We start from the raw sequence: 24,214 nt of genomic DNA, 5'->3' as shown, positions 1-24,214 counted from the left end.
CTGCAGAGAGAGACACAGGGAGGAGAGACTGTCCAAGGCGGAGGGAGAGGGAAGAACTAAAAAGAGGCATTAAACCACCACAACAAATCCTGGCTAGAGAAAAAAAAACACGTCAGGGTAAAATATTATGGAATAGAAAATGAAGCATGTCTCCAATAATAACCTTGGATTGAAAGGCAAGGCTGAGGCAGGGTGAAGCTGGAGTGTGTTCAGAGGAGGGCAACCAGGATGATCAGGGGTCTGGAAACAAAGCCCTATGAAGAGAGACTGAAAGAACTGGGCATGTTTAGCCTGGAGAAGAGAAGATTGAGGGGAGACATGATAGCACTCTTCAAATATTTAAAAGGTTGTCACACAGAGGAGGGCCAGGATCTCTTCTCGATCCTCCCAGAGTGCAGGACACGGAATAACGGGCTCAAGTTAAAGGAAGCCAGATTCTGGCTGGACATCAGGAAAAACTTCCTGACTGTTAGAGCAGTGCGACAATGGAATCAGTTACCTAGGGAGGTTGTGGGCTCTCCCACACTAGAGGCCTTCAAGAGGCAGCTGGACAACCATCTGTCAGGGATGCTTTAGGGTGGATTCCTGCATTGAGCAGGGGGTTGGACTCGATGGCCTTGTAGGCCCTTTCCAACTCTGCTATTCTATAATTCTATGATCTGCCATCTCCCATGATTGTATCAGGACTCTGGGGTGGGGAGGAGGAACCCCAAAGCAGGTGTGTGTATGTGTGTGTTGGTCCTGCCCCACATTATTATTCTGTCTTCAACCACAAGCCTGTGGATGGGTATGTATCCCACCAAATATGGATATTTGTAACTCTCTCACACTAGAGGCCTTCAAGAGGCAGCTGGACAACCACCTGTCAGGGATGCTTTAAGGTGGATTCCTGCATTGAGCAGGGGGTTGGACTAGATGGCCTTGTAGGCCCCTTCCAACTCTGCTATTCTATGATTCTATGAAGGGACTGCTTCAGGCAATCGATTTGGGCTGTCCTGAAAGGGCAGCAAAACGTTATTTAATATAATTTTTATTTTTTGTAGTCTTTGTGGTTTTTGGGGTTTTTACTGCTAGGGAGGGTGTGATATTTCTTTCCTCAGGTGCGAAAATAACTTCACCAGTATCAGAGCAGGGTGGGTGGGCAGTTGCTAAGCCTTCATTCTCATGCAAGAGAAGCTGAGGTTTTGATTGGAGCAGGGACAGTGGTTCAAGGAGGCAAAATGGCCGTCCCTGTGCTGCACAGATATTCCAGTGCTGTCATGTGCAGAGAGCCATGTAGAAGAGCCCCTGTTCAAGAAAGAGACTAATTGTCGTTATTAATGGGGAAGTAAAAATGAAAGAGAATAAAAAGAGGTGTTTTTAAAAAGCCAGGATAAAAAAGATGAAGGACAAATGAGGGGGGTGGAGAAAGATCAACAGAGCAAAACCAGTCAATCCCAGTTTCTGGGGGAATAAACATGTATGTTTCCTTGCAAGCAGGAGGCTGCCCTGTGTGAAGCTTTAACCTGTTCCAGTAGGGCAGCTCTTAGTTGGGAAACTTAAGAATAGGGTCTCTTTCACCAAAAATTGGGATATTTATTTATTACATTTATATGTAATGCACAGTTACAAGATGGGGGATACTTGGCTCAGCAATACTACTAACGAGAAGGATCTTGGAATTGTTGTAGATCGCAAGCTGAATATGAGCCAACAGTGTGATATGGCTGCAAGAAAGGCAAATGCTATTTTGGGCTGCATAAATAGAAGTATAGCTTCCAAATGAGCAGGGGGTTGGACTCGGCCTTGTAGGCCCCTTCCAACTCTGCTGTTCTATGATTCTATGATTCTTTCTCTGAGGAGGATTCCTCTAGCAAAGGTATGGTAGAACCAAATCAATGTCTGGAGTGACCCTTGGCTTTAGAGACCTACCTGATGTCTACAGTTGCCGAATTTCAGTCCACTCCGTATCAGCAGAACCTGTCTTGTCTACCTGTCCCCTCCCTTTCCCTGCTCTGTGCTCCCTTTTTATTTCCCGAAGATTGGTTTTTTAAATGGCGCGGGGGGTTGGTCCCAATATTTGCACAATTGGTTCCATTAATATTTTTATCTTTTCAGTGCCAGGTATTTATTTTTGTTATTTTGTTATTATTCCACCCACCCACCCCCTGCCAGTTTTTCACCATTGCAAAAGTGCACCCCTAAGGCTGTCAACCTATAAATAGTCTTGGCTTGTATGTTGGAGCTGTCAAAGGGAAAGAGAAGCTAGTTTCACAGCTTTTGACAAGTGCAGGGAAGGGGACCTCATTGCCCCCTTGGCAAGATCCTACCTCCAGTCCACAGGCAGTAAACCTATGCACACCAGTTGCTGGGGAACATGGGCGGGAGACTGCCCTTGCACTCGAGTCCTGCTTGTGGGTTCTTGGTCAACAGTGGTTTGGTCAGTGTGAACAGAATGCTGGACTAGATGGAACCTGTGAAGGAAAGCCCAGGGTCCACCTGTCTTCCCTGCAAGGTAGTCTTTGGACCAACCATCCAGTTTCCTAGACTCCCACCTCCCTAGCCCCATGCCAAGACAGCAACAGCCAGCCTTTTGAAGAATAAACACACAGTAGACTAAGGAAAGCAGCTTATTAAAAACTCTAAAACTAATCACGCAAGGCCTCAGTCAAACATGCACTTAAAAACACAGACATGGGGAGGCAGCGGGGAGAAGATTTAGGTGTATAGCAGCACTAAAACATTAATCCACCATAAATCACGCCCAAAGGTGACAAGACGTTCAGCCGGTATCATGACCCACCTTGGCCAATCCCAACCCCCTCTCAAGCCTCAGATCTCCCTCCCTTTTGGGAAAGGAGCCTTTCCCACCAGGCCGCTTTCCCCACAGCTGAAGTCAGTCAGCACCATCCTTGCAAATGGCCTTGAGCCACACTGATAATCACCCAGGTGCTGTTTTCTGGGGAAGTGCCTAACAAACTGTCCCCCCACCCCCCAGAAATAGTCCTTGAGAACAGTTCTTGTTAACTCTCTCTGCCACCAGGCAGTAGCAACACTGCAGCCATCTTGGTTGGTCTTCCCAGAACGTTGGTCTGATCCAGCATGGCTCCTCTACTTAAGGAGATCCTCAGGGTTTGCAGTGTTAAACTGACCTTTGGGGGTCCCCCCCCCACTTCCATTGCACACCTCCCCAACTCTCCAGCAAGTTGTTTTAAGGGTGATCTAGGGTCCACCCTTTTTTGCTGCACCCATTTGCAATATCAGAGGAGCCAGGAGAGCACCCTTAAGACAAGTTACTAGAAATTCGGGGACGTGTGCAATGGAGAGAGGGGCGTTTCCACAGCTGAGAAGTCAGAACCAGCCAGGACTCTTGCGCTGTCCAAGGTGCTGAACCTCTTTTGGGGATAACTCCTATGGAGTTTTGTCTGCTTTTGACTAAAACCCAAGATGGTCTCATAGCCCCGCTCAAATCAGTGCCACCACCCACCACTGAGTATGGCTGGTCAGGGACCCAGCTAGGCCCAAATTCCTGCCTCTGAGGGGGTCCCTTCTCAGGAACAGGCAGTGTGGGAGGGGCCATCCCTGGAGATCACCTGTTTGTTGTTTATTCGTTCAATCGTTTCCGACTCTTTGTGACTTCATGGACCAGCCCATGCCAGAGCTTTCTGTCGGCTGTCGCCACCCCCAGCTCCCCCAAGGTCAAGTCTGTCACCTCCAGAATATCATCCCTCCATCTTGCCCTTGGTCGGCCCCTCTTCCTTTTGCCTTCCACTTTCCCTAGCATCAGCCTCTTCTCCGGGGTATCCTGTCTTCTCATTATGTGGCTAAAGTACTTCAGTTTTGCCTTTAATACCATTCCCTCAAGTGAGCAGTCTGGCTTTATTTCCTGGAGTATGGACTGGTTTGATCTTCTTGCAGTCCAAGGCACTCTCAGAATGTTCCTCCAACACCACAGTTCAAAAGCATCTATCTTCCTTCGCTCAGCCTTCCTTATGGTCCAGCTCTCGCAGCCATAGGTTACTACGGGGAATACCATTGCTTTAACTATGCAGACCTTTGTTGTCAGTGTGGTGTCTCTGCTCTTAACTATTTTATCGAGATTTGTCATTGCTCTCCTCCCAAGAAGTAAACGTCTTCTGATTTCCTGGCTGCAGTCAGCGTCTGCAGTAATCTTTGCGCCCAGAAATACAAAGTCTGTCACTGCCTCCACGTTTTCTCCATCTATTTGCAAGTTATCAATCAAGCTGGTTGCCATAATCTTGGTTTTTTTTTTAGGTTTAACTGCAACCCAGCTTTTGCACTTTCTTCTTTCACCTTCGTCATAAGGCTCCTCAGCTCCACCTCGCTTTCAGCCATCAAAGTGGTGTCCTCTGCATATCTGAGATTGTTAATGTTTCTTCCTGTGATTTTAACTGTAGGTGTGGGGATCTGCATGGTATGTGGCAGCAGCAATGGGGTAGAAGGGAGAGGGGTGGGAGATGGGGCGGGCAAGCACAGTGGCAGCAGGACCACCTGACAGGGGGAACAGGCCATTTACCACTCTTGCTCTGCTGCCTGAGATGGTGGATTCCCTCTGCCTCCTGTGGGCCAGAGGCTCCAGCGTAAACAGTCCAGGAAGAGGATTCGGTCACAGAAAGGCATTACAGGGGTCCCCACTTCCCCTAGTTATCCAGAAAACTAGGGGAACTTCCAGGATCTAGTTACCCAGAAAAACCCTGGGGGTTGCTTGCTTTGATGCTTCAGTTTTATTCCATTTATCTGTTATGTATCAATCAATCAATCTTTATTTACAGTCAACAGACCATTGTTACAGCAGCCAAGTACACAGACGTTAATAAAAAAATACATGATGGAAAAAAGAAAGGATACAAATTCTGTAAAAATGCTAATCAGTAGGTTTAAAATAATGAGTGGTCTGATGAGAATAGCCAAATTCAAAAAATTGGCCTCTTGCGCAGTAATAGGTTTATTGGTGTCCTGAAGGAGCTGGAGGAGTTCCGGTTCCGGTTGGGCGAGGCAGCACACACGCAGTCTGTTAGCTCGCCTAATTTTACTCTTTTTATCTTAATTCATTTACCCTATTGTTTGAAGTTCGATTTTATCTTGGCATTATTATTAGTGCTTTTTACATGAGGAAAGCTAGCCTCTGGAATTTGTTTAATTGCTCAGCTCGGAGTTGTCGGACTCCTCTGCATTCCTCTCCCCCACCGTTGGGAAACATTCTACAAACAGTGCTTGATCTGATGGTGTTATCTATCGAAGCTGCTGGCTGTGAAGACACACGGCGGTAAGGAGAAGCTGCAGCCCTGATACAGCAGGTGCCCTGAAGTAAAATAATCATGGGACTCAGGACAGTGACCGGGGAAACGCTGTATAATAGGACATATTACATTTTTCCTGGCCTCTTGATAGTAATTGCAGTAAAATAGTACATGCAAGATGGAGTCCACTTCGACGTCATTACAGGGGCAGCATTACAGGGTTGTTTAGACTTTGTATGATAAGGCTGTTAAGTAGTTAATTCTGTTGGGAGGGGGAGTGAAAATTTAAATAGTCACTAGGAGTCAAAGGGACAAGAGTGCAGAGCCAGCAAAAGAGGCCCCAAACAACATAGCTCCTTTGTGGGAAGTCAGCCAAGCTGAGGAGAGAGATAACAGTGTTGCCAGGAATACCACAGAAAAGGCAGGAAAACCCGTTACTATATCTTCTATGGAGGCAACAAGGTTCTCTGATTCAAGTGCATTCAAACGAGAGTTACAAACTGACAGCCGTTTGAAAGCTCTGAGAGAACAAGCCAATAGTGTGGTAAGAGTGGGAATGCTGCTCCTCCCTGGGTAGGGAGTTCGTTGTCCAACCAAGAGTCAATGTGAGATGGACAAGGCGGGTAAGATCCAAACAGCCAGTTTATTGAGGCAATGCATCAAGCTCCCACAAGCGAAGGCGTGCGAGAGTGTTGTGATGATACCATTGGCTCTGCTGTTTCTGAGCCACGCTGAGATTGTTCTGAACTGTCTGCATCATGGAGTGCAGGACACGGAATAACGGGCTCAAGTGACAGGAAGCCAGATTCCGGCTGGACATCAGGAAAAACTTTCCGACTGTTAGAGCAGTACGACAATGGAACCAGTTACCTAGGGAGGTCGTGGGCTCTCCCACACCAGAGGCATTCAAGAGGCAGCTGGACAGCCATCTGTCAAGTACGCTTTAGGATGGATTTCTCAATTGAGCAGGGGGTTGGACTCAATGGCCTTATAGGCCCCTTCCAACTCTGCTATTCTATGATTCTATAATGGGAGATGTATAATGGCAGTTGTAGTCCAAAGGATCCAGGGCAGGGAAGGCTGCTATATGCCCTTAATGGAGAGTAAGGCTGAATGAAACTCAATGGGATTCTCCTTCTGAATAGGACTGCATGGTAGTTTGCTCTCCCCTCAGCTCAGCCCTCCAAAATCTCAATTTCCTGGGCTGAACTTCCTGGCAAGAACAGCCTCAAACCACAGAACAGCATTTTACAACCAGGAACAAAATTGCAAGATGATTTCTCTCCCCTAACACCCGCCCCTGGGGGGAAAATAAATCCAAAACTAGACAAGAAAATCACTGTCAGTATCGTGGTGGTGGTGGTAGCCAAAAACCAATGCTTCCAGTCCTCCAGAGAGATGCAGAGAAAAGATCTCACTGCTTGACCATCTGAGGGTTAAAGGGACCTTATTCACTGTGGTTAAAGCCATGGTTTAAGGTACCTTCTGAACAGGCCCATACTCTTACACCCCTCGCCCCCTGCCTAGTCTTAAGGTGTATCACGTCATTTAGCAGCCACTCCACCCTGCCACAGTTGCTATATTTCTGATACGTTAGATGATGATGATAATAATGGCTAGGGCTGTGCACCGCCTAAGGGCCGAATCCCCGAAACTGAGGCAAAGCGGGTTGATTCGGCCCACCTTGCCTAGGTTCCAAGTTGGTTCTGGGTCAGCCCAAGGCACCCCAAAGTTGATCAGCTTTGGGGCGCCTTGGCACACTTCAGAGCAGCACTGGGCCACTCTCTCCCTGCTCACCTGCTGCCATTGTCGCAGCCACCACCACTGCCACATCTGAGAACCAGGCCGCGATTTTAAGATATCGTGGGGGCTCTGATTCGTACCTCTATGGTCACAAACTATGGTGGCCACAGAAGTACTAATTAGATCCCCCGCGATATCTTAAAATCGCAGCCTGGTTCTCAGAGGCAGCAATGGTGGCAGGAGCAAGGAAGAGGAGGTGGCGATGGTGACAGGAGCAGAGGAGGAGACGGCGGTGATGGCGGCAGGAGTGAGGAGGCAATGGCGGTGGCGGCAGGTGAGCGGGAGGAGGGAGGGGAGTCCAATGGACTCACGGCTGGCCTTGCTACCAGCTTTTCTGGGTGCTGCCTGCGCAGCCATTACCCAGGGACTTACATGGAATCAGTTACCTAAGGAGGTTGTGGGCTCTCCCACACCAGAAGCCTTCAAGAGGCAGCTGGACAGCCATCTGTCAGGGATGCTTTAAGGTGGATTCCTGCATTGAGCAGGGGGTTGGACTCGATGGCCTTGTAGGTCCCTTCCAACTCTGCTATTCTGATTCTATGATTCTAAGGCCAAGTCACCTTGGGGGGCCCAAATCTCTCCGAGGCTTCAGCACCGAGGCGAGGCAGGCAACCCTTGAAGCACCCCAAGTCAAATCAGGGCTGTTTCGGGGGCTCCGAACTGGCCTCCAAGGCGAATCGGGGGGAGCATGCACAGCCCCAATAATGGCAACCCTGTTGAATTAAAAAAAAATCTGCAGATGCCCAGATTTTCACATTTCAAACTCAACTCATAATGTGACATCCCTTAACACATTTGCTCAGGAGCATTGTGCCATTTCAGAGTAGAGGACTATATAAGCCCAGAACCTTATCTTTTTGATCATATCGTGTGTTAAGTTAATCATTAATGCTGGATAATGGGGACAAACTGCTTTTTCTTTTTTTAATAACAGAGCAAGTAGCATATATTCAACAATAGTCATTTCTTAGCAAGTTCATTCATGATGTGAACTACACTTCACTCAGTATTTTGCTAATCCTTCTTAGCACGAAGCAAACAAACATCCAACATTAATTAGGTTTCTTAGCACCTTCTTCTCAGACCTGTTGGTGTTCTGTTAAAAATAAATAAAAATAAAACCAACCATGTAGTATAACATTTACTTAAGACAAAATTAGCATAAGGCACATTTTCTTTGGCTCAGTTATGCTGTAAAATGCCCAGTATCTGCTTTTTCTGAGGATACCCACCTTCCTGAGATAAGTACATGTCCACAGCTAATATGTTTTTTAGCTGTGTATATTATTTATGTTTCCACTGTTCTGATTTTATTTGTACACTGCTATGAGATCCCGGTAGTATAGAGCAGGATACAAATGTTTTAATAAATACATTAAATTAAAATAAATTAAAATAAAGGTGGTGGGGCAGAAAGAGGTACATTCCTAAACCTGCTTCCCATAACAGTACAAATCATTTCAGAAAAACTAAGCCCAGGATCACAGAAATATATGAAAGATGGATTTCTCTCTTTACTGCTCTATTATTATTATTTTTTTAGCAGAGCAGCCTCCTTCTCAAGGAGATAACTGGGCATTCTGGGTCACAGTCCAAGTTTTTAAAATAATTCTCTTAAAATCAAATATAAAGGTCTGACTCCTTTGTCAGAAGGAGGCAATAAGCCTGTATATACTAGTTGCTGGGGAACATGGGTGGGAGGGTGCTGTTGCACCATGTCCTCCTTGTGGGTCCCTGGCTGATGTCTGGTTGGCCACTGTATGAACAGAGTGCTGGACTAGATGGACCCTTGGCCTGATCCAGCAGGGCTCTTCTTACATTAAACTCGAACAGTTTGGCAAAAAAACAGGCAGAGAAAAAATCCTACTACTGCAGGTATTCACAAAGCTCCAATGAAACTTATAGCAGACTTTCCATTTTCAACTCCCTTCCATAATCCCTTGTTTATTCAGTGGCTTTGTACAGTTCTCATTGTCAGTAGCAGGCAACGCATCTCTGGATCCTTAGATGGGCTTAATTTTGGTTTTGGGGTGCAGAATCTATCTGACCCATTCATGTAACTTTTTGAATTATTGGATGACATATTTGTACAGTATACATCCTTAAATACAAAGTGTTGGTAATTACCTTTAAAGCCCTAAATGGTTTGGGTCCAGGTTAATTGCAAGATCACCTTCTCCCATACATTCCACCTCGCACACTCAGGTCCTCTGGGGAGAACTTTCTTCAGCCAGCTAAAACTAGGCTGACATCAGTTTCCCAGAGGACCTTTTCTTCTGTCACCCCTGGATTGTGGAACGGCCTGCCGGAGGAGATTCATAAAATTAACTCTCTGTGTGATTTTAAGGCAGCTTTGAAGACTAGCCTTTTCCGGCAGGCCTACCCAGACAATGTAAAATCAAGAATTTTTAAGATGTGTTGATTCCTGTACCAACGTCGTTCCCTGCCTCGATCCAAAGGGAGAGGTGGGTAAGAAATATTATATGATGATGATGATGATGACGACGACGTTCAGCAATAGCAGTGTATTTTTATGTTGCATTTTATTAGCTTATGAATTGTTGTAAACCACCCAGAAAGCTTTGGCTATTGGGCAGTATAGAGGAGATGACACAACAACATTCAGAAGGAAACAGAAAGAAATGTTCAAGATGTGAAAATGCCAGGCCTCAAAAACAGACAGACCTAGCAGGTAGTGACCCTATTAAAATATTCCCTTTGGAAGTATGTGACTTCCATAATCCCATTATCAATCCTCTCCTACCTTTCCCAAATCAGTTGCCAATGCAGCCAGCCAGGAGTTTGCAAAAATCCCCTAGCCCCCTGAGCCACGATGCAGAATCATAGGCTGTGTATATTATTAAAAAAATAGGCCAATCCAAAGCACTGCAATGAAGAGTCCACCAGAAAACATCCATCCCGTGAGATAATATTGGAGAGGCAAATGCTCCCCTATTACGTCACCTGGACACATTCCAACTGCATAAACAAGTAGGAATGAATAATCCAAAGCTCTCAAGAACTCTTATCAAATGGCTCCCACCCACAGTGAGACTCAATAGCTTTTTAACAGGCTGAGGATGAATTGCATATCCTTCGTCAGCTTTATGCTCAATAACCAATGGAAAAACACAGTGATTCTGCCATTCTCCCTCAACTTTACTGACTGGTAAGTGGAAACTAACATAGGCGACCACTGGTCTCTTGAAAATAAATCCCAGGTGGAAGCTCAGTCATTTACTTCAGTAGCAGTTTTAAATGTTAGTTATTTAGCTGTTTCATAGACATGTTCCGCGTAATCCGTGAACAAAATATCACACGGACCAACATCCTTCACATTTCTTTGTTGGTGTTAGCAACCATCACTGTGAGTGGCTATTTCTCCCCCAAAGTGCATGTCCGAAGGGCTGGTGTTGACAACCCCTTGTGTGAATTTCAGACACATCTTCTGACTGAAGCTCTTTCCACAGTCCACACAATGATATGGTTTCTCCCCTGAGTGAGTTCTTTGATGAGAAATGAGATTTATCTTGTGACTGAAGCTCTTTTCACACTCCAAGCATTTATACGGTTTCTCCCCAGTGTGAATTCTTTGATGAGAATTGAGATGTGTCTTCTGACTGAAGCTCTTCTCACACTCCAAACATTTATATGGTTTCTCCCCTGTATGAGTTCTTTGATGAGAAGTAAGAGTTCTCTTCTCACTGAAGCTCTTTCCACACTCCAGACAATGGTATGGTTTCTCCCCTGTATGAGTTCTTTGATGAGAAGTTAGAGTAATCTTCTGACTGAAGCTCTTTCCACACTGCAAACAATGGTATGGTTTCTCCCCTGTGTGCGTTCTTTGATGACAAGTAAGAGTTTTCTTCTCACTGAAGCTCTTTCCACATTCTGCACAATGATATGGTTTCTCCCCTGTGTGAATTCTTTGATGACAAGTGAGATGTATCTTCTGACTGAAGCATTTTCCACACTCAAAACATTTATGTGGTTTCTCCCCTTTGTGAATTCTTTGATGAGAAGTGAGATATTTCTTCTGACTGAAGCTCTTTCCGCACTCCAAGCATTCGTATGGATGATTCCCTGCGTGAATTAGTTGACGACAAGTGAGATGCATCTTCTGACTACAGCTCTTTCCACACTCCAAACATTTATATGGTTTCTTCAATGTGTGAATTTTGTAATAAGCATTTGATTCAGAACTGACCGTTTTCCTATGCATATGGAAGCTATTCTTTTCCTGTCTTTTACGATTTATTTCTTGGATTGTGATATCATGGTAGCCATTGCCATGAGAAGCAAAGGAATTATTCCTCCTATTCTGACCTATTTCAGGTTTTGTTCTCTGCTCTTTGCTATTTTTACATTTGTCTCTATTTCGTGACATTCCATATGGTTCTCTCTTATTCTCCACTTCCCACTTGTCATGTTCTGGAACGAAGACAAGAAAATGGTAAACGCCTGCGTTAGCAATAGAAAATCAAATAACTGACATCGTCAATAGAACTTGAAATCCCTGAACACCCTCAATTAATGATCTCAATAAAGGGCAGAACGGAAAAGCATTAGACTGGATGCAGTTCTTACCAGGTGTTTTACTGCCTCTGTTGTTTGCCATTAATGGCATTAAGTGCCATTAACGGGTACAATGGCTTTATCCCATATCAGCCTACCCACACATTAAGATTTTCCCAGACTGTTCAGATCCTCATTCCAAATCTGAGGTATATAGGGCAGGGCCTTCTCAGGAGTGGCACCACTGTGCTGCTTCTCTCTGGCTTTAGTACAGCAGCTCTGTCAGGCTTCTGAGATTCTGTGACGGCCCAAAGCTGTATTTGTTACAGCACTAAAACGTTCCCTATGTTTCGATGACCTCATGTTGGTGGCTGTCCTGATTATATTCTGGTTTCCAAACATCACATATGGATGTCTCACCAGAATTAGCTCCTTTTGAGGATTTTTGTGAAATGGAAAGGCAGTACTATAAATGGTTTAGTAAATAAAAATAGTCAAATTTTGATAGACTGGAAGAAAGGATGTAGAGGTGTTAAAATACGCAATCCAACTCCACACGGCCTGTGCCAGGGAGGCCTTCATATAGGCCTTGAAAATATGCCTGTTCTGGGCTGCCTTCCCTAATCGGTGTTTTGCTGCTGGTGGCTTTGGAGACTCTGAGCTGTCTTAATATGCCTTGGGAAAACTATTACATTATTTTGAAGGCCTGTGTCTTTAAGCTACTTTCGTAAAATAGTATTTAATCTTTGGATGATTTGAATATGAATTAATGCATCTTATTTTCCTTTTGCACATCATCTTCTCATGGCCACATCCCAAAAAGCAGCCTTGAAATATCAAAAAACGGTAATATGATCTTCCTTATCTTGACTGCATTCAGAACCCGAGATTCTCATTAGGAACATAAGAAGTACCATGCTGGATCAGGCCGAGGGTCCATCTAGTCCAGCACTCTGTTCATACAGTGGCCCACCAGATGTCGACCAGGGACCATGGTGCAACAGCACCCTCCCACCCATGCTCCCCAGCAACCAGTGCACACAGGTGTACTGCCTCGGATACTGGAGGCAGCACACAACCACCAGGGCTAGTAGCCATTGATAGCCTTCTCCTCCAGGAATTTATCCAACCCCCTTTTAAAGCCATCCAAATTGGTGGTCATCACTACATCTTGTGACTGCAAATTTCATAGTTTGACTATGCGCTGTGAGAAGAAGTCCTTCCTTTTATTTGTCCAGAATCTCCCACCAATCAGCTACATGGGATGACCCCTTTGGGTTCTAGCACTTTGAGAGAGGGAGAAAACTGTCCCCTGTCCACATTCTCCACACCATGCCTGATTTTTGTACACCTCTATCATGTCTTCCCTTAGCCTCCTTTTTTTCCAGGCTAAACAATCCCAGCTGTTGTAACCTTCCCTCCTAGGGAAGGTGCTCCAGCCCCTTGATCATTTCAGTTGCCCTTTCCTGCACTTTTTCCAGCTCTATAATATCTTTTTTTTTAGGTGTGGCGACCAGAAATGTATTCTAAGCAGGAGAACAGGGAGCCTTACCCAGAGAGGCCACGATCCCACGGTTCTCCTCCATGATTTGCCTGTGCAGGGCTCTCTGCTCAGGATCCAGCAGTGCCCACTCCTCCTCCGTGAAGCACACAGCAACCTCCTCAAAGGTCACGAGATCCTGGATGAAAAAAGAAAATGTTTCCTACTCGAGGATGACATAAAGTGTGGTGGCTGGGCATTAAAGTGCAGGATTCAGTGTTGCTTGCTGTGAAAAGCAGCTGGGGGTGGGGGGCAGCAAGAAACAGCTCTGGCTCTCCTGTCCTCCTTGTGGTCTTTCCAAAAGGCATCTGGTCAGCCACTCTGGGAAGCAGGATGCTGGACTAGTCAAGGGCTTTGGTCCCATCCAGCTGGGCTCTCTGTATGATCTTAGCTTTCCATAAGGAAACAGAAGGAGGGAGATGTATTCTGGCCCTGGGAGGTGAGCAGGGGACGGAGGCACCCAGGCTGACCCCTGCCTTTCTCCCCAGTATTCCTTCCCCTTACCGGATCTGGTGTCACCCGATTACAAAGAAGAAGAAACAGTAGAGTACTCATTCCTGGCCTCATTCCTGCCCCTGGAGGAGACAAAGGTGGTGGTAAATTAGAAGCATCTTCAGATGACAACCCTATACTCCTGCGAAGCAAGCCCTTTGGAACACGATAGGTCTTACTTCCCAGTAAAATGCATAGAATTGCACTGGCATTGGTGCAAGTCTACGGCCCCGTTCAGACAACATGCTAAACCACGCTGCTTAACCGCAAAATGGTTAATGGACTGCATTCCGTTAACCATTTTGTGGTGAAGCAGCATGGTTTAGCATGTTGCCCGAACGGGGCCTCTGTACACATGTGCATCATGACATGCCTTCCCCTTGATCTGTATTTTTGACATTTATGCCTATTTTATAGTTCAGTTGGAGAAAATGCATCTCTTCCCATCTGAGTTCTTGGCTACCAATCACAGTGCTGGTTTCTATTTAAAAAGCCTGCAAGCGTTCAAAATCAAAAGACATATTTGAAGGCTGGAGGCAAGCATAATGCCACACCCACCCACCCACAAATATTCAGGGCTCTCTTGCAATCTCCAGAGAGGGAGATGAAGTTGAAATATCCCGCCTCTCCAGAAATTAAGCCTTACCCTGCAAGGCAGCACATCCATTGCCCCCCTGCCTGATCCCGCTTTCTGGGGGGCTCTGCCTGGTGTCTGATGGAGCCCTTTCTGCTGCAGGGAAGTCAGCGAGCACTTCTGCAAACAGACCCTTTACCTGAAAGAGAAATGAAGATCCAAGACATGAAAGTAGCAAAAGCCTTCAAAAAGGCATGAAAGAGGCAAAACTGTTGGGGGCGAGGTATGGGGCATCTCTCCTCGGGTGATTTTCCAGGAGTTTTAGGATATCCTTGCTCTCATTCCTGCTACCTCGGATGCAATGCTCTCACCTGCTTCTGCTCTTGCTGCTTCTGGTCCTCTGCCTGGCTCAGGAGGAAGCCTTCTGCCAGGGCCACCGCCTGGGAACTGGTCTCCGCTCCGCATTCTCTCACCCAGCTCGCCATCTCCACTGGCAGGATGGTCAGGAACTGCTCCAGGATCACCAGGTCCAGGATTTGGTTTTTTGAGTGTCGTTCCGGCTTGAGCCACCGATGGGAAAGAATGCGCAGTTGGTTCCAAACCTCTCGGGGGCTCTTGGCTGCCTGGTAGCGGAACTGCCTGAAATGTTGGTATTGTATGTGCGAGCTGGCCATGTCCTCACCTAGGTCCTTCCGCACCGTTCTTTCCCAGAATTCCCCACTGCTCCTGCTCTTAATGGCTTCAGGGTCTCTCCATGCTTCAGGGCTGCCTGAGTCTTCCTCAGCCATTTTTGACCACGTCCTTTTTCTGACAATCTCTCAAGTCGATGAGGCACTTAACAGGCGGTGCTACTAAGGCTCTGTAAAGGCAGGACATGGTTCTGTTAAAGAATTTTGACAGTATCAGGACAAAGCAAAATGTGCAGGTCTCCAGCTAGTAAGCAGGCCTTGTCCAAAAAGGAAAGGCAGGCAAACGCCAAGACTTCAAGAGCAATCCTTTTTGAGGATCCTTCACCTTAGAACCACTGACCAAAGTCCTTCAGTTGCTTGGGAGTCAGTTTAATGCTCTCGTAAAGGCTAGTCTCTTCCGGCAGGCCTACCCAGATGAATTTTAAACCTAAGAACTTTAATATACTGCGATTGTTATACTTTGAATGGTTTTAATTTTTGTGAACTGCCCAGGGAGCTTCGGCTATTGGGCGGTATAAAAATGCAATAAATAAATAAATAATTTTAATATTGTATTGCTTTTATATGCTCTTTTAACTACTTTTATGTATTACATTGTGTTTGGTGTTGTTCCCCGCCTCAATCCAGAGGGAGAGGCGGATAACAAATAATAATAATAATAATAATAATAATAATAATATTTCGCATTTCCTCCTGCTGCACTGATCTGTCTCTAACCACTTCTCCCCACCACCCACAACCTCCTTCCACTGAAACCATGCCCATTCCTCATCCGAAGCAACCAGCCTTCTGCTGCGGACACCTTCTCCTTAAGCCCCTTTTACAGTTAAGTACCTTCACACTGGTTTAAATTAAGGCAGTCACTCCATTTGGAAGAAATCTGAATTCGGACAGGATTTTACCTCCCCTCTTCTAGGATTTCACTTGGGGTAGGAAATATGACTGCCTAGATACAAGAAACTGCTGGGTTTTATATCCAAATGAATGATTTACACACACAAAAGTAAGTATATTTTCTTACCAAGATGTCTTCATACACACCATTCATACTTAAAACAGAAATAGAAGCATTAAGACTTTCACAGATCTGCCGGCAGAGACCCCGTCCCCTCTCTCAACATGAATTTGTTCTTTTAGAGTCGAGACAGAAGGTAGGAACTTTGTCCAAAGGTTAAAAAAAAGTATACCCATAAGTCCTCTGCCAACCCTTTATCTAACACTATATGTCCTATCTATTATGCTGTACACTTAATAATGGTTATTAGCTTCATTCAATCCCCTTACTCTAAATCTAATTGCCTTCCTCTTACAACCAGGTCTTAGATAATTCCAAAGAAACTTGAAAAGTCTCCAACTTCTCCTAAAGCATCTTGTCTTTGTACCCTGTGGTTGGCAATGTAACTAAAAAAAGGTGCATTAACCTCAAGCTTTTTCTTATAAACATTTTTTTTTACAAAGTCAAAAGATGTCTCTGCTATCTGAACAAGCACTTCACAAAATTCACTTCAGCTCAAACTTGGCTTACCGAATAAAACTTTTGTTTGGCCTAGTAGGGAGCAATCCTTTGTCGCCTAGGGAATGTCTGGGAGACATAGGACTCTTTTGGTTTCCTGGCTGCAAGCCAATAAAACATGCTCCCCACCCCCACCCCCTCTCTTAGCTAGGGTGACCATATGAAAAGGAGGACAGGGCTCCTGTATCTTTAACAGTTGTGGAGAAAAGGGATTTTCAGCAGGTGTCATTTGTATGCATACAGCATCTGGTGAAATTTCCTCTGCATCGCAATAGTTAAAGCTGCAGGTGCCCTCCTCTCTTTTGCATAGAAAAGGGAATTTGTATCTGGTCAAGAGGGCAGGACTCCTGCAGCTGTAACTGTTATGATGAAGACAAAATTTCACCAGATGCTACATGCATTCAAATGACACTTGCTGAAATTCCCTTTTCTATACAACTTTAAAGATACAGTAGCCCTGTCCTCCTTTTCATATGGTCACCCTATCTTAGCTATGCCATCCTACACCTATCATATGCTATCTATACTATAAATATTGTTCATGTCTTTACTGCTTTTAATATTTTAACTTTTTTTAAAAAAAACACAATAATTGAATCCAATCACATCAAACATAACACAATAATCAAACATGGGATATCTTTAATACACACAATCAGCATCGAAGCAGGTTAATCAGGTAACTGTTTTTACGTACTTTATTGCTACAAGCTCCCTTGGGAGGGCTTCTGCCACTGCTTTATAGTGGTACGGAAGTGCACTGACAACTGTTGGGGCCCATCACACATCTACACCAAGCAGGATATAACACTATGAAAGTGGTATGAAAGCGATATATGGTATGTGTCCATGGGCCCCAACAGTTGTTAGTCCTCTTCAATATCACTATAAAGCAGTAGTGTGGCTCCTGCCTTTTATATACCGCTTTCATAATGGAATATCCTGCTTGGTGTAGATGAGCCCCTGGTCTCCCTTTGCCCAGATCTGTCTGGTTTTGTCAGACCGGCTAACAGAGTAGAGAACAGGCAGGGTGTGTGTGGGGTGTCCTCTTCATGCAGAATTGCATCAGGGCACCCACATTTCTGCGTTGGGGGGAGCAGTGCCCGATTAATGGGGGAAGGACTTGAGTCAAGGCAGAGCTGTTTAATCAGGGGGTTACCTGGATTGCTAAATTGATATTGCAGGGGGAATCCCAAGTGGATCACCCGCAAGAAGAAGTCACCTGCTTATGGGGTGAAATGGGAAAGGGTCAAGCCCCCCTCCATGACGTGAAACCAGATTCCCCCTCTCACATTTCGGGGTTGAATCTGGGCATCTCCCCCACTGGGGTCTTCGCACCTCCTCCTCCCTCTCCTGCCCCCCATGTCCCTGGCCCTCCCCTGCAGACCAGGGACTCCCCCCTTCTCCCCAATGCACAAGGTGGGGAGGGGGTCTCACCTGATCCCACTCAGGAGGCACCTCTGTAGGAAAAAGCTCAAAGTCCTCTTTCCTCTGGAGGAAGAAGGCGGGACAGGAAGAGCCTTTGGGGGGGTGCATTTCCTGTGGAGGACGCGGCCCCTCCCATCTTCCCCAAATCCCCTTTCTCTCTAGGAATGCAATTCTTTTCTTTAACCCTAAGGACGCCAAGCAGGACCGTGGAAATATCTTGCATCGCACCAAACCCCCTTCAGTTGTGGCTGCCTGCAGGCAATGATTTCTCTTTTCTGTTCTGGACGTTTCCGCCTCTTGCTCAATGAAACTGTTTTGTGTTTTTGGTGGTCAAACGTTGTTCTCTGTTTAGAGGCGGATCTTGCCGGGAGGCTCAAAAGGTCACAGGAGGTTCAACCAGTCATCCCGAGACATTGAAACCTTCGGGGGTTTGGAGGGAGAAAGCTGCATTGCCGTCTTGTATGGGTCTACTCTGAAATAAGCCCCCTTGAGTTCACTCCCTGGTAAGTGTGTATAACAGCCCGGGTAGATGGATTTCAATCAAGGCGATTTAAATCAGCAAGAAAGAAAAAAAGTTCGATTCAAGTTACTGAGTTAAATCAAGTTTCCCACTGTAACATTTTCATATATTTCCCTAACGAATCCGAACATAAGAACAGGCACCTAAAAACAGAGGGAGGATCAGAAGCAGGAATTGGGATCCTGTACCCAGGAACATTTGGAGTTGATTTATTTAGAATCCAGATCATTAGTGCTTCTAGATGAATATTATCTAGTCCAGTGGCCTTCAACCAGTGGATCCTCAACCCAAAAATGAGATCAGTCCAGATGGGTCGCAGCAAAGCTGTTGCCACCATATGGGGCAATTGTGAAAGTGGGTCCCATGTTGCAGAGTGGGAGTCTGGGGTAGGTCTGGGGTCTGGACCAGTTGAAGACCACTGATTTGGTGCCCTTGGCAGAGGCTGTTCAGTGTCTCTGTAAGGTCCATTCACTGTGGACCATCCCATCCTCCTGTCCCAAATGTCCTTCGTCTCTAGGAATCACAGCTCGGCTGATTTAACTATTAGAGTCCCCTAAATCAGTAAAAATTATTATTATTATTATTATTATTATTATTATTATTATTAATATCCCGCCTTTTCCTCAAGGCGGTTTACAAGATTAAAGCATGTACAATTAAAACATATAAATATAAATTACAAAAGTTAAAATAGAATTAAACCTACAGTAAAATTAAAAACATGTTAAAAAATTAAAAACTGTAACAGGTTAAAACGTGGGGGGTAGACAGGACAGTGAAAATACTGACTTAGTGTGCAGCCACTTTGAAAAAGACAAACTCCATGTTAGGCATAATTAGGAAAGGAATTAATAAAATTGTCAAGATCATACTGCCTAGATATATAAATCTATGGTGCAACCACACTTAGAATACTCTTTACAGTTCTGGTCACTGCCCCTAAAAAAAGATATTATAGAGCTGGAAAAAGTGCAGAAAAGGGCAACTGAAATTATCAAGGGGCTGGAGCATCTTCTGTATGAGGGAAGGTTACAAAAACTGGGATTGTTTAGTTTGGAAAAAAGGAGGCTAAGGGGAGACATGAGAGAGGTGGACAAAGTTATGCATGGTGTGGAGAATGTGGATAGGGAGATTCCCTCCCCTTATAATACTAGAACTTGGGGTCCTCCCATGAAGCTGATTGGTGGTAGATTCAGGACATATAAAAGGAAGGACTTCTTCACATAGCTCATAGTCAAACTATGAAATTTGCAATCACAAGATGTAGTGATGACCACCAATTTAGATGGCTTTAAAAGGTTGTTAGACAAATTCCTGGAGGAGAAGGCTCTATGCTACTTCCAGTACCCAAGGCAGTAAGCCTGTGTTCACCAGTTGCTGGGGAATATGGGTGGGAGGCTGTTGTTTAATTCATATCCTGCTTGTGTGTTTCCCATCAGCAGCTGGTTGGACACTGTGTGAACAGAATGCTGGACTAGATGGACGCTTGGTCTGATCCAGCAGGGCTCTTCTTATGTTCTGAAAAATAGGCCTGTCTTCTTCCATATGTAAAAGCCATCCGCCTGTCTTCTTCTGTGGGCAGGTTGTTAAAAAGAGGGCGTGAGGAAGGCAGACAAACAGGTGTCTTGCAGCCTGTCCTGCCTCTCAGGCTGGAGGTGTAGACGTACTGATCTATCAAAGGGCCTAGTAACTTTAAACATTTCTGATTAAAATATTTCAATTATTAAAACAGGGGGAATAAGGTCCCAGTTTCGATCCTTGGCTTCTCCAGGTATGGCAAGGAAAGAATCTTGCCTGAAACCCTGTAAAGCTGCTGCCAGTCAGTGTTGACAATACTGGGCTATATGAACCAATGGTCTGACTCCGTATAAAGCAACTTCCTATGTTTCTAATTATACCCAGGCTGAAGAAGGGTGCTGTGTAACTCAAAAAGATGGCATACAGAATGGGGTTGCTGCTCATTATTATCATTCTGATGTTTGTTAAATTTGCATCCTAATTCACATGTATAAATCCTAATTTAGGAATAGTAATTATAGTTTTAAAAAGAAATATAGGCCTGGTTCACATGACACGACAACCTGCACTAAAACAACCCCTGCTATGGATTGTCGTGTCATGTGAACCCAGCACGATGTGTTAAATGTGGGTTGTTAACCATGAATAACCCACGCTGGGGCTATTCAATATGTTAGCCCACACCCACTGGATGAGTGTGGGTTGTTTGCTGGACCACGGGTTAGTGTGTTGTCTGAATGCAGCAAGTTTTCCATAGGGTGGGTTATGTTGTCTGATCACATCCAGGGTGGCTTGTTAACCACGCTGAGCAACCCAACAACAAACTGTGGGTTCTCAAGGTGGCTTGCACAAGAAAAATAAGCCACACTGCGTGGTTAACAAGCCATCTGGCTTCATCCAGAAAACACGCTAACCCACAGTTCAACGAACAACCCATGGTTGAAAACAACCCACACTCAACCACTGAGCATGGGTTAGTGTGTTATGTGAACTGCCTCACTGAGAACCCATGGCTTGTTGTTGGATTGTGAACTTCGAGTTGTTTAAACTATGAGCTCTCTCTGTTCCTCCAGACCTTTCACTGCCCACAGCTGCCTACCGCTTGCTCCTCCTCCAGCCAGCCCATCCCAGCCCTTGCTGATTATTGTAACAATCTTCTCAACGTTCAAAAGCTGAGAACCAAGCATGGGGGAGAACGCTACACTGGTGGCCGCCATCAGCACGATTCTACAGCGCGTCATCGAGAACCACGATGCTGCAGAGGAGCTTTTCCAGTGGCATCTGAGGTTCCGTAGAGCAGCTATTGGGTCCCTGCAGCAGCACCTCAACACCGTCGGAGCCGCCGAGGGGGCAGTAATGCGCTTCGAAAGAGACCGGCTCTCTGGCCACATGCGAAGCCTGCATCAGATGCACCAGAGAATGTCCGCCATAGCAGAACAGGCCCGAGTGGCCACGGCAACCATTGCTCTGGCTGACCACATGACCGCGGACCTGAGCTTGTCACGCCGCTGGGCCCTGCCTCGCACCGAAGCTGCCTGGGCCTCGATGCTCAATGGGGACGACGCATGTTTCCGTGGAAGTTTCCGGATGTCACGGGAAACGTTTGACGCCGTCGCCGCAGCCGTCGCCCCTGTAATCCAGAGGCAAAACACAGTGATGCGACGCGCGGTCCCAGTCAAAAAAAAGTTAGCACTGACATTGTACAAGCTGGCATCCAACCTGGGCTACCTCCCTCTCAGTACCACCTTCGGAGTTGGGAACTCAACAGCCTGCAATATTTTCAGAGAAACGGTGCAAGCCCTGAAGAACCTCTACCTGGCTGATGTCATCAAAGTGGGCGATGAAGAAGAAAATGTCCGGGGCTTCCGGGAGCTTGGGTTCCCTTGTGTGGGAGCAGGCCTGGATTCATCCCGTATAAGGATCCTCGCTCCGGAGGGGAAGGGCCCCGAGTCCAATAACCAAAAGTGTTTCTACAGCATGGTTTTGCAGGCAGTGGTAGACGCGAACGGCAGGTTCATGGACGTGTACGTCGGGGTTTCCGGAGGAAGTGATGACGCAGGTGTCTTTTGGAATTCACCCGTGGCAGATAAGCTAGCCAAGGGGACATTCTTCAGCGGTCTCCCTGTAATAGTCAACGGGGTCCCCGTGCGCCCTCTCGTTCTGGAAGCTGGAGCTTTGGAGCTTCAACCTTGGCTCATGGCCCCGTACTGCACTCCAGCAACACCCAAAGAAGAAAACTTCAACCACTACCACAGCAGGGCAAGACTACCAGTGGAGAGAGCGTTTGACCGACTGAAGTCACGTTGGCGCTCTCTTTACACACTTCTGGATGTCGAGGAAGATCTAGTCCCGGACGTTATCGTCGTGTGCTGCATCCTTCACAACCTCTGCGAATCGCGGGGGGACGTGCTCTTGGAGGCAAACCCTGACCTTCCTGGGCCAGAGGCTGAGAACGACGCCGTCCCCGCCGATCCCCCGTTACAGCGGCCTGCTCCGCACCCTCCGAATCCCCGCTCGGAAACGGCATCACACGAAGGGCAGGCCACTCGCGCCGCTATAGCTGACTTCCTCTGGGACCGCTATCCCCACGTTACTCACGACTGAGTGTGACGGTTCTTTATAGGGCCGTCTGAGATGGGCATTGGACCAATTCCAGCAGACGCGTTAGCAAAATGGATCAGTGTTAAGAGAATTCACCGCAAAGCTCTAATGTCCCTGTAAACTAATAAATGCTTTTTAACTATTGTAGCAGTTCAATGATCACCATTGAAGATCTGGGTTTTCTAAGACAGCTGGTGATCTGTGTCTTTCTCTTGTCTCGTTCTTTAGCTGCAGGCCACCCGATCTACCGACTCCTCACGGCTATTCCGTCCCACGTCAGTCTCTCCAAAACCAGATCTTTCCCAGTCCTGCTGGCCAACACAACACCTTCTTCACAAGACTGGGCTTAACTCCCCCTCCCCCTTTTCTGACCGCCTCTTAATTGTAAATCTGCCCCCTTCCCAGCATTCCATTATTGTAGTACTATTGTAGTACTTGCCACAGAGATGGTTGTCCAGCTGCCTCTGGAATGCCTCTAGTGTGGGAGCATTTTTGGATTTAAAGATTATTATTATTATTATTATTATTATTATTATTATTATTTATTTATATAGCACCATCAGTATACATGGTGCTGTACAGAGTAAAACAGTAAATAGCAAGACCCTGCCGCATAGGCTTACAATCTAATAGGCTTGTAAATCATAGTAAAACAATAAGGAGGGGAAGAGAATGCAAACAGGATAAAATAGTTTTTAACACGCTTATCAAGCACCAGAGTTGATTTCTCTTTTTAGCATCCACGTCTAGTGTGGGAGAGCCACAACCTCCCTAGGTAACTGGTTCCATTGTTGTACTGCTCTAACAGTCAGGAAGTTTTTCTTGATGTCCAGCCGGAATCTGGCTTCCTGGCCCTCCTCTGTGTGACAACCTTTCAAGTATTTGAAGAGTGCGATCATGTCTCCCCTCAATCTTCTCTTCTTCAGTCTCTCCTCATAGGGCTTTGTTTCCAGACCCCTGATCATCCTGGTTGCCCTCCTCTGAACACGCTCCAGCTTGTCTGCGTCCTTCTTGTATTGTGGAGCCCAGAACTGGACGCAATATTCTAGATGAGACCTAACCGGGGCCAAATAGAGAGGAACCAGTACCTCGCGCGATTTGGAAGCTATACTTCTATTAATGCAGCCCAAAATAGCATTTGGTTTGTCTTGCAGCCATTTAGCACTGTTGGGTCATATTCAGCTTGTGATCTACAACAATTCCAAGATCCTTCTTGTTTGTAGTATTGCTGAGCCAAGTATCCCCCATCTTGTAACCGTGCATTTGGTTTCTATTTCCTAGATGTAGAACTTGGCATTTATCCCTATTAAATTTCATCCTGTTGTTTTCAGCCCAGCACTCCAGCCTATCAAGATCACTTTGAAGTTTGTTTCTGTCTTCCAGGGTATTAGCTATCCCACCCAATTTGGTGTCATCTGCAAATTTGATAAGCGTCCCCTGCACCTCCTCATCCAAATGATAAAAATGTTGAGGAGCACTGGGCCCAGGACTGAGCCCTGCGGTACCCCACTTGTTACCTCCCCCAGTTTGAGAAAGTACCGTTGATAAGCACTCTTTGAGTCCGATTCTGTAGCCAACTGTGAATCCACCTAATAGTTGTTCCATCTAGCCCACTTTTAGCTAGTTTGTTAATCAGAATATCATGGAGCACTTTGTGTATTACATCCACAGCATTCCCACAGTCCACAAGGGAGGTTACTCGATCAAAGTACATAAGTACTGTGCCTCACAGAGGGCTTGGCAGCTCAGCTTTCATAGTTGTGGAAGAAAAGGAGAAAAAA

At 45.9% G+C, this 24,214-nt stretch overlaps 3 protein-coding genes across 2 annotated transcripts in view; 2 read left to right on the top strand and 1 right to left on the bottom strand.

Moving 5' to 3' along the window:
* Positions 1-24,214, bottom strand: part of LOC134396130 (zinc finger protein 420-like) — a 229,188-nt gene that overhangs the window by 97,949 nt on the left and 107,025 nt on the right. The gene's annotated exons all lie outside the window — the stretch shown is intronic.
* LOC134396135 (zinc finger protein 345-like) overlaps positions 1-24,214 on the top strand; it is a 133,137-nt gene that overhangs the window by 57,421 nt on the left and 51,502 nt on the right.
* On the top strand, positions 18,257-22,536 carry LOC134396228 (uncharacterized). Its single transcript, XM_063122648.1, has 2 exons — positions 18,257-18,297; positions 20,906-22,536. The coding sequence occupies exon 2, from the start codon at positions 21,018-21,020 to the stop codon at positions 22,434-22,436; it is 1,419 nt and encodes a 472-aa protein (XP_062978718.1). The 5' UTR covers positions 18,257-18,297; positions 20,906-21,017; the 3' UTR covers positions 22,437-22,536.

This window comes from Elgaria multicarinata, chromosome 3, assembly GCF_023053635.1.
Source record: "Elgaria multicarinata webbii isolate HBS135686 ecotype San Diego chromosome 3, rElgMul1.1.pri, whole genome shotgun sequence".
NCBI lineage: Eukaryota > Metazoa > Chordata > Lepidosauria > Squamata > Anguidae > Elgaria > Elgaria multicarinata.
Note: the sequence above shows the minus strand (reverse complement) of the source record. Positions and strands in the feature narration are given on the sequence as shown.

What these genes read in the sequence shown, in the direction of transcription:
- LOC134396228 (XM_063122648.1), top strand. Translation starts at nt 21,018, where the DNA reads ATGGGGGAGAACGCTACACTGGTGGCCGCCATCAGCACGATTCTACAG.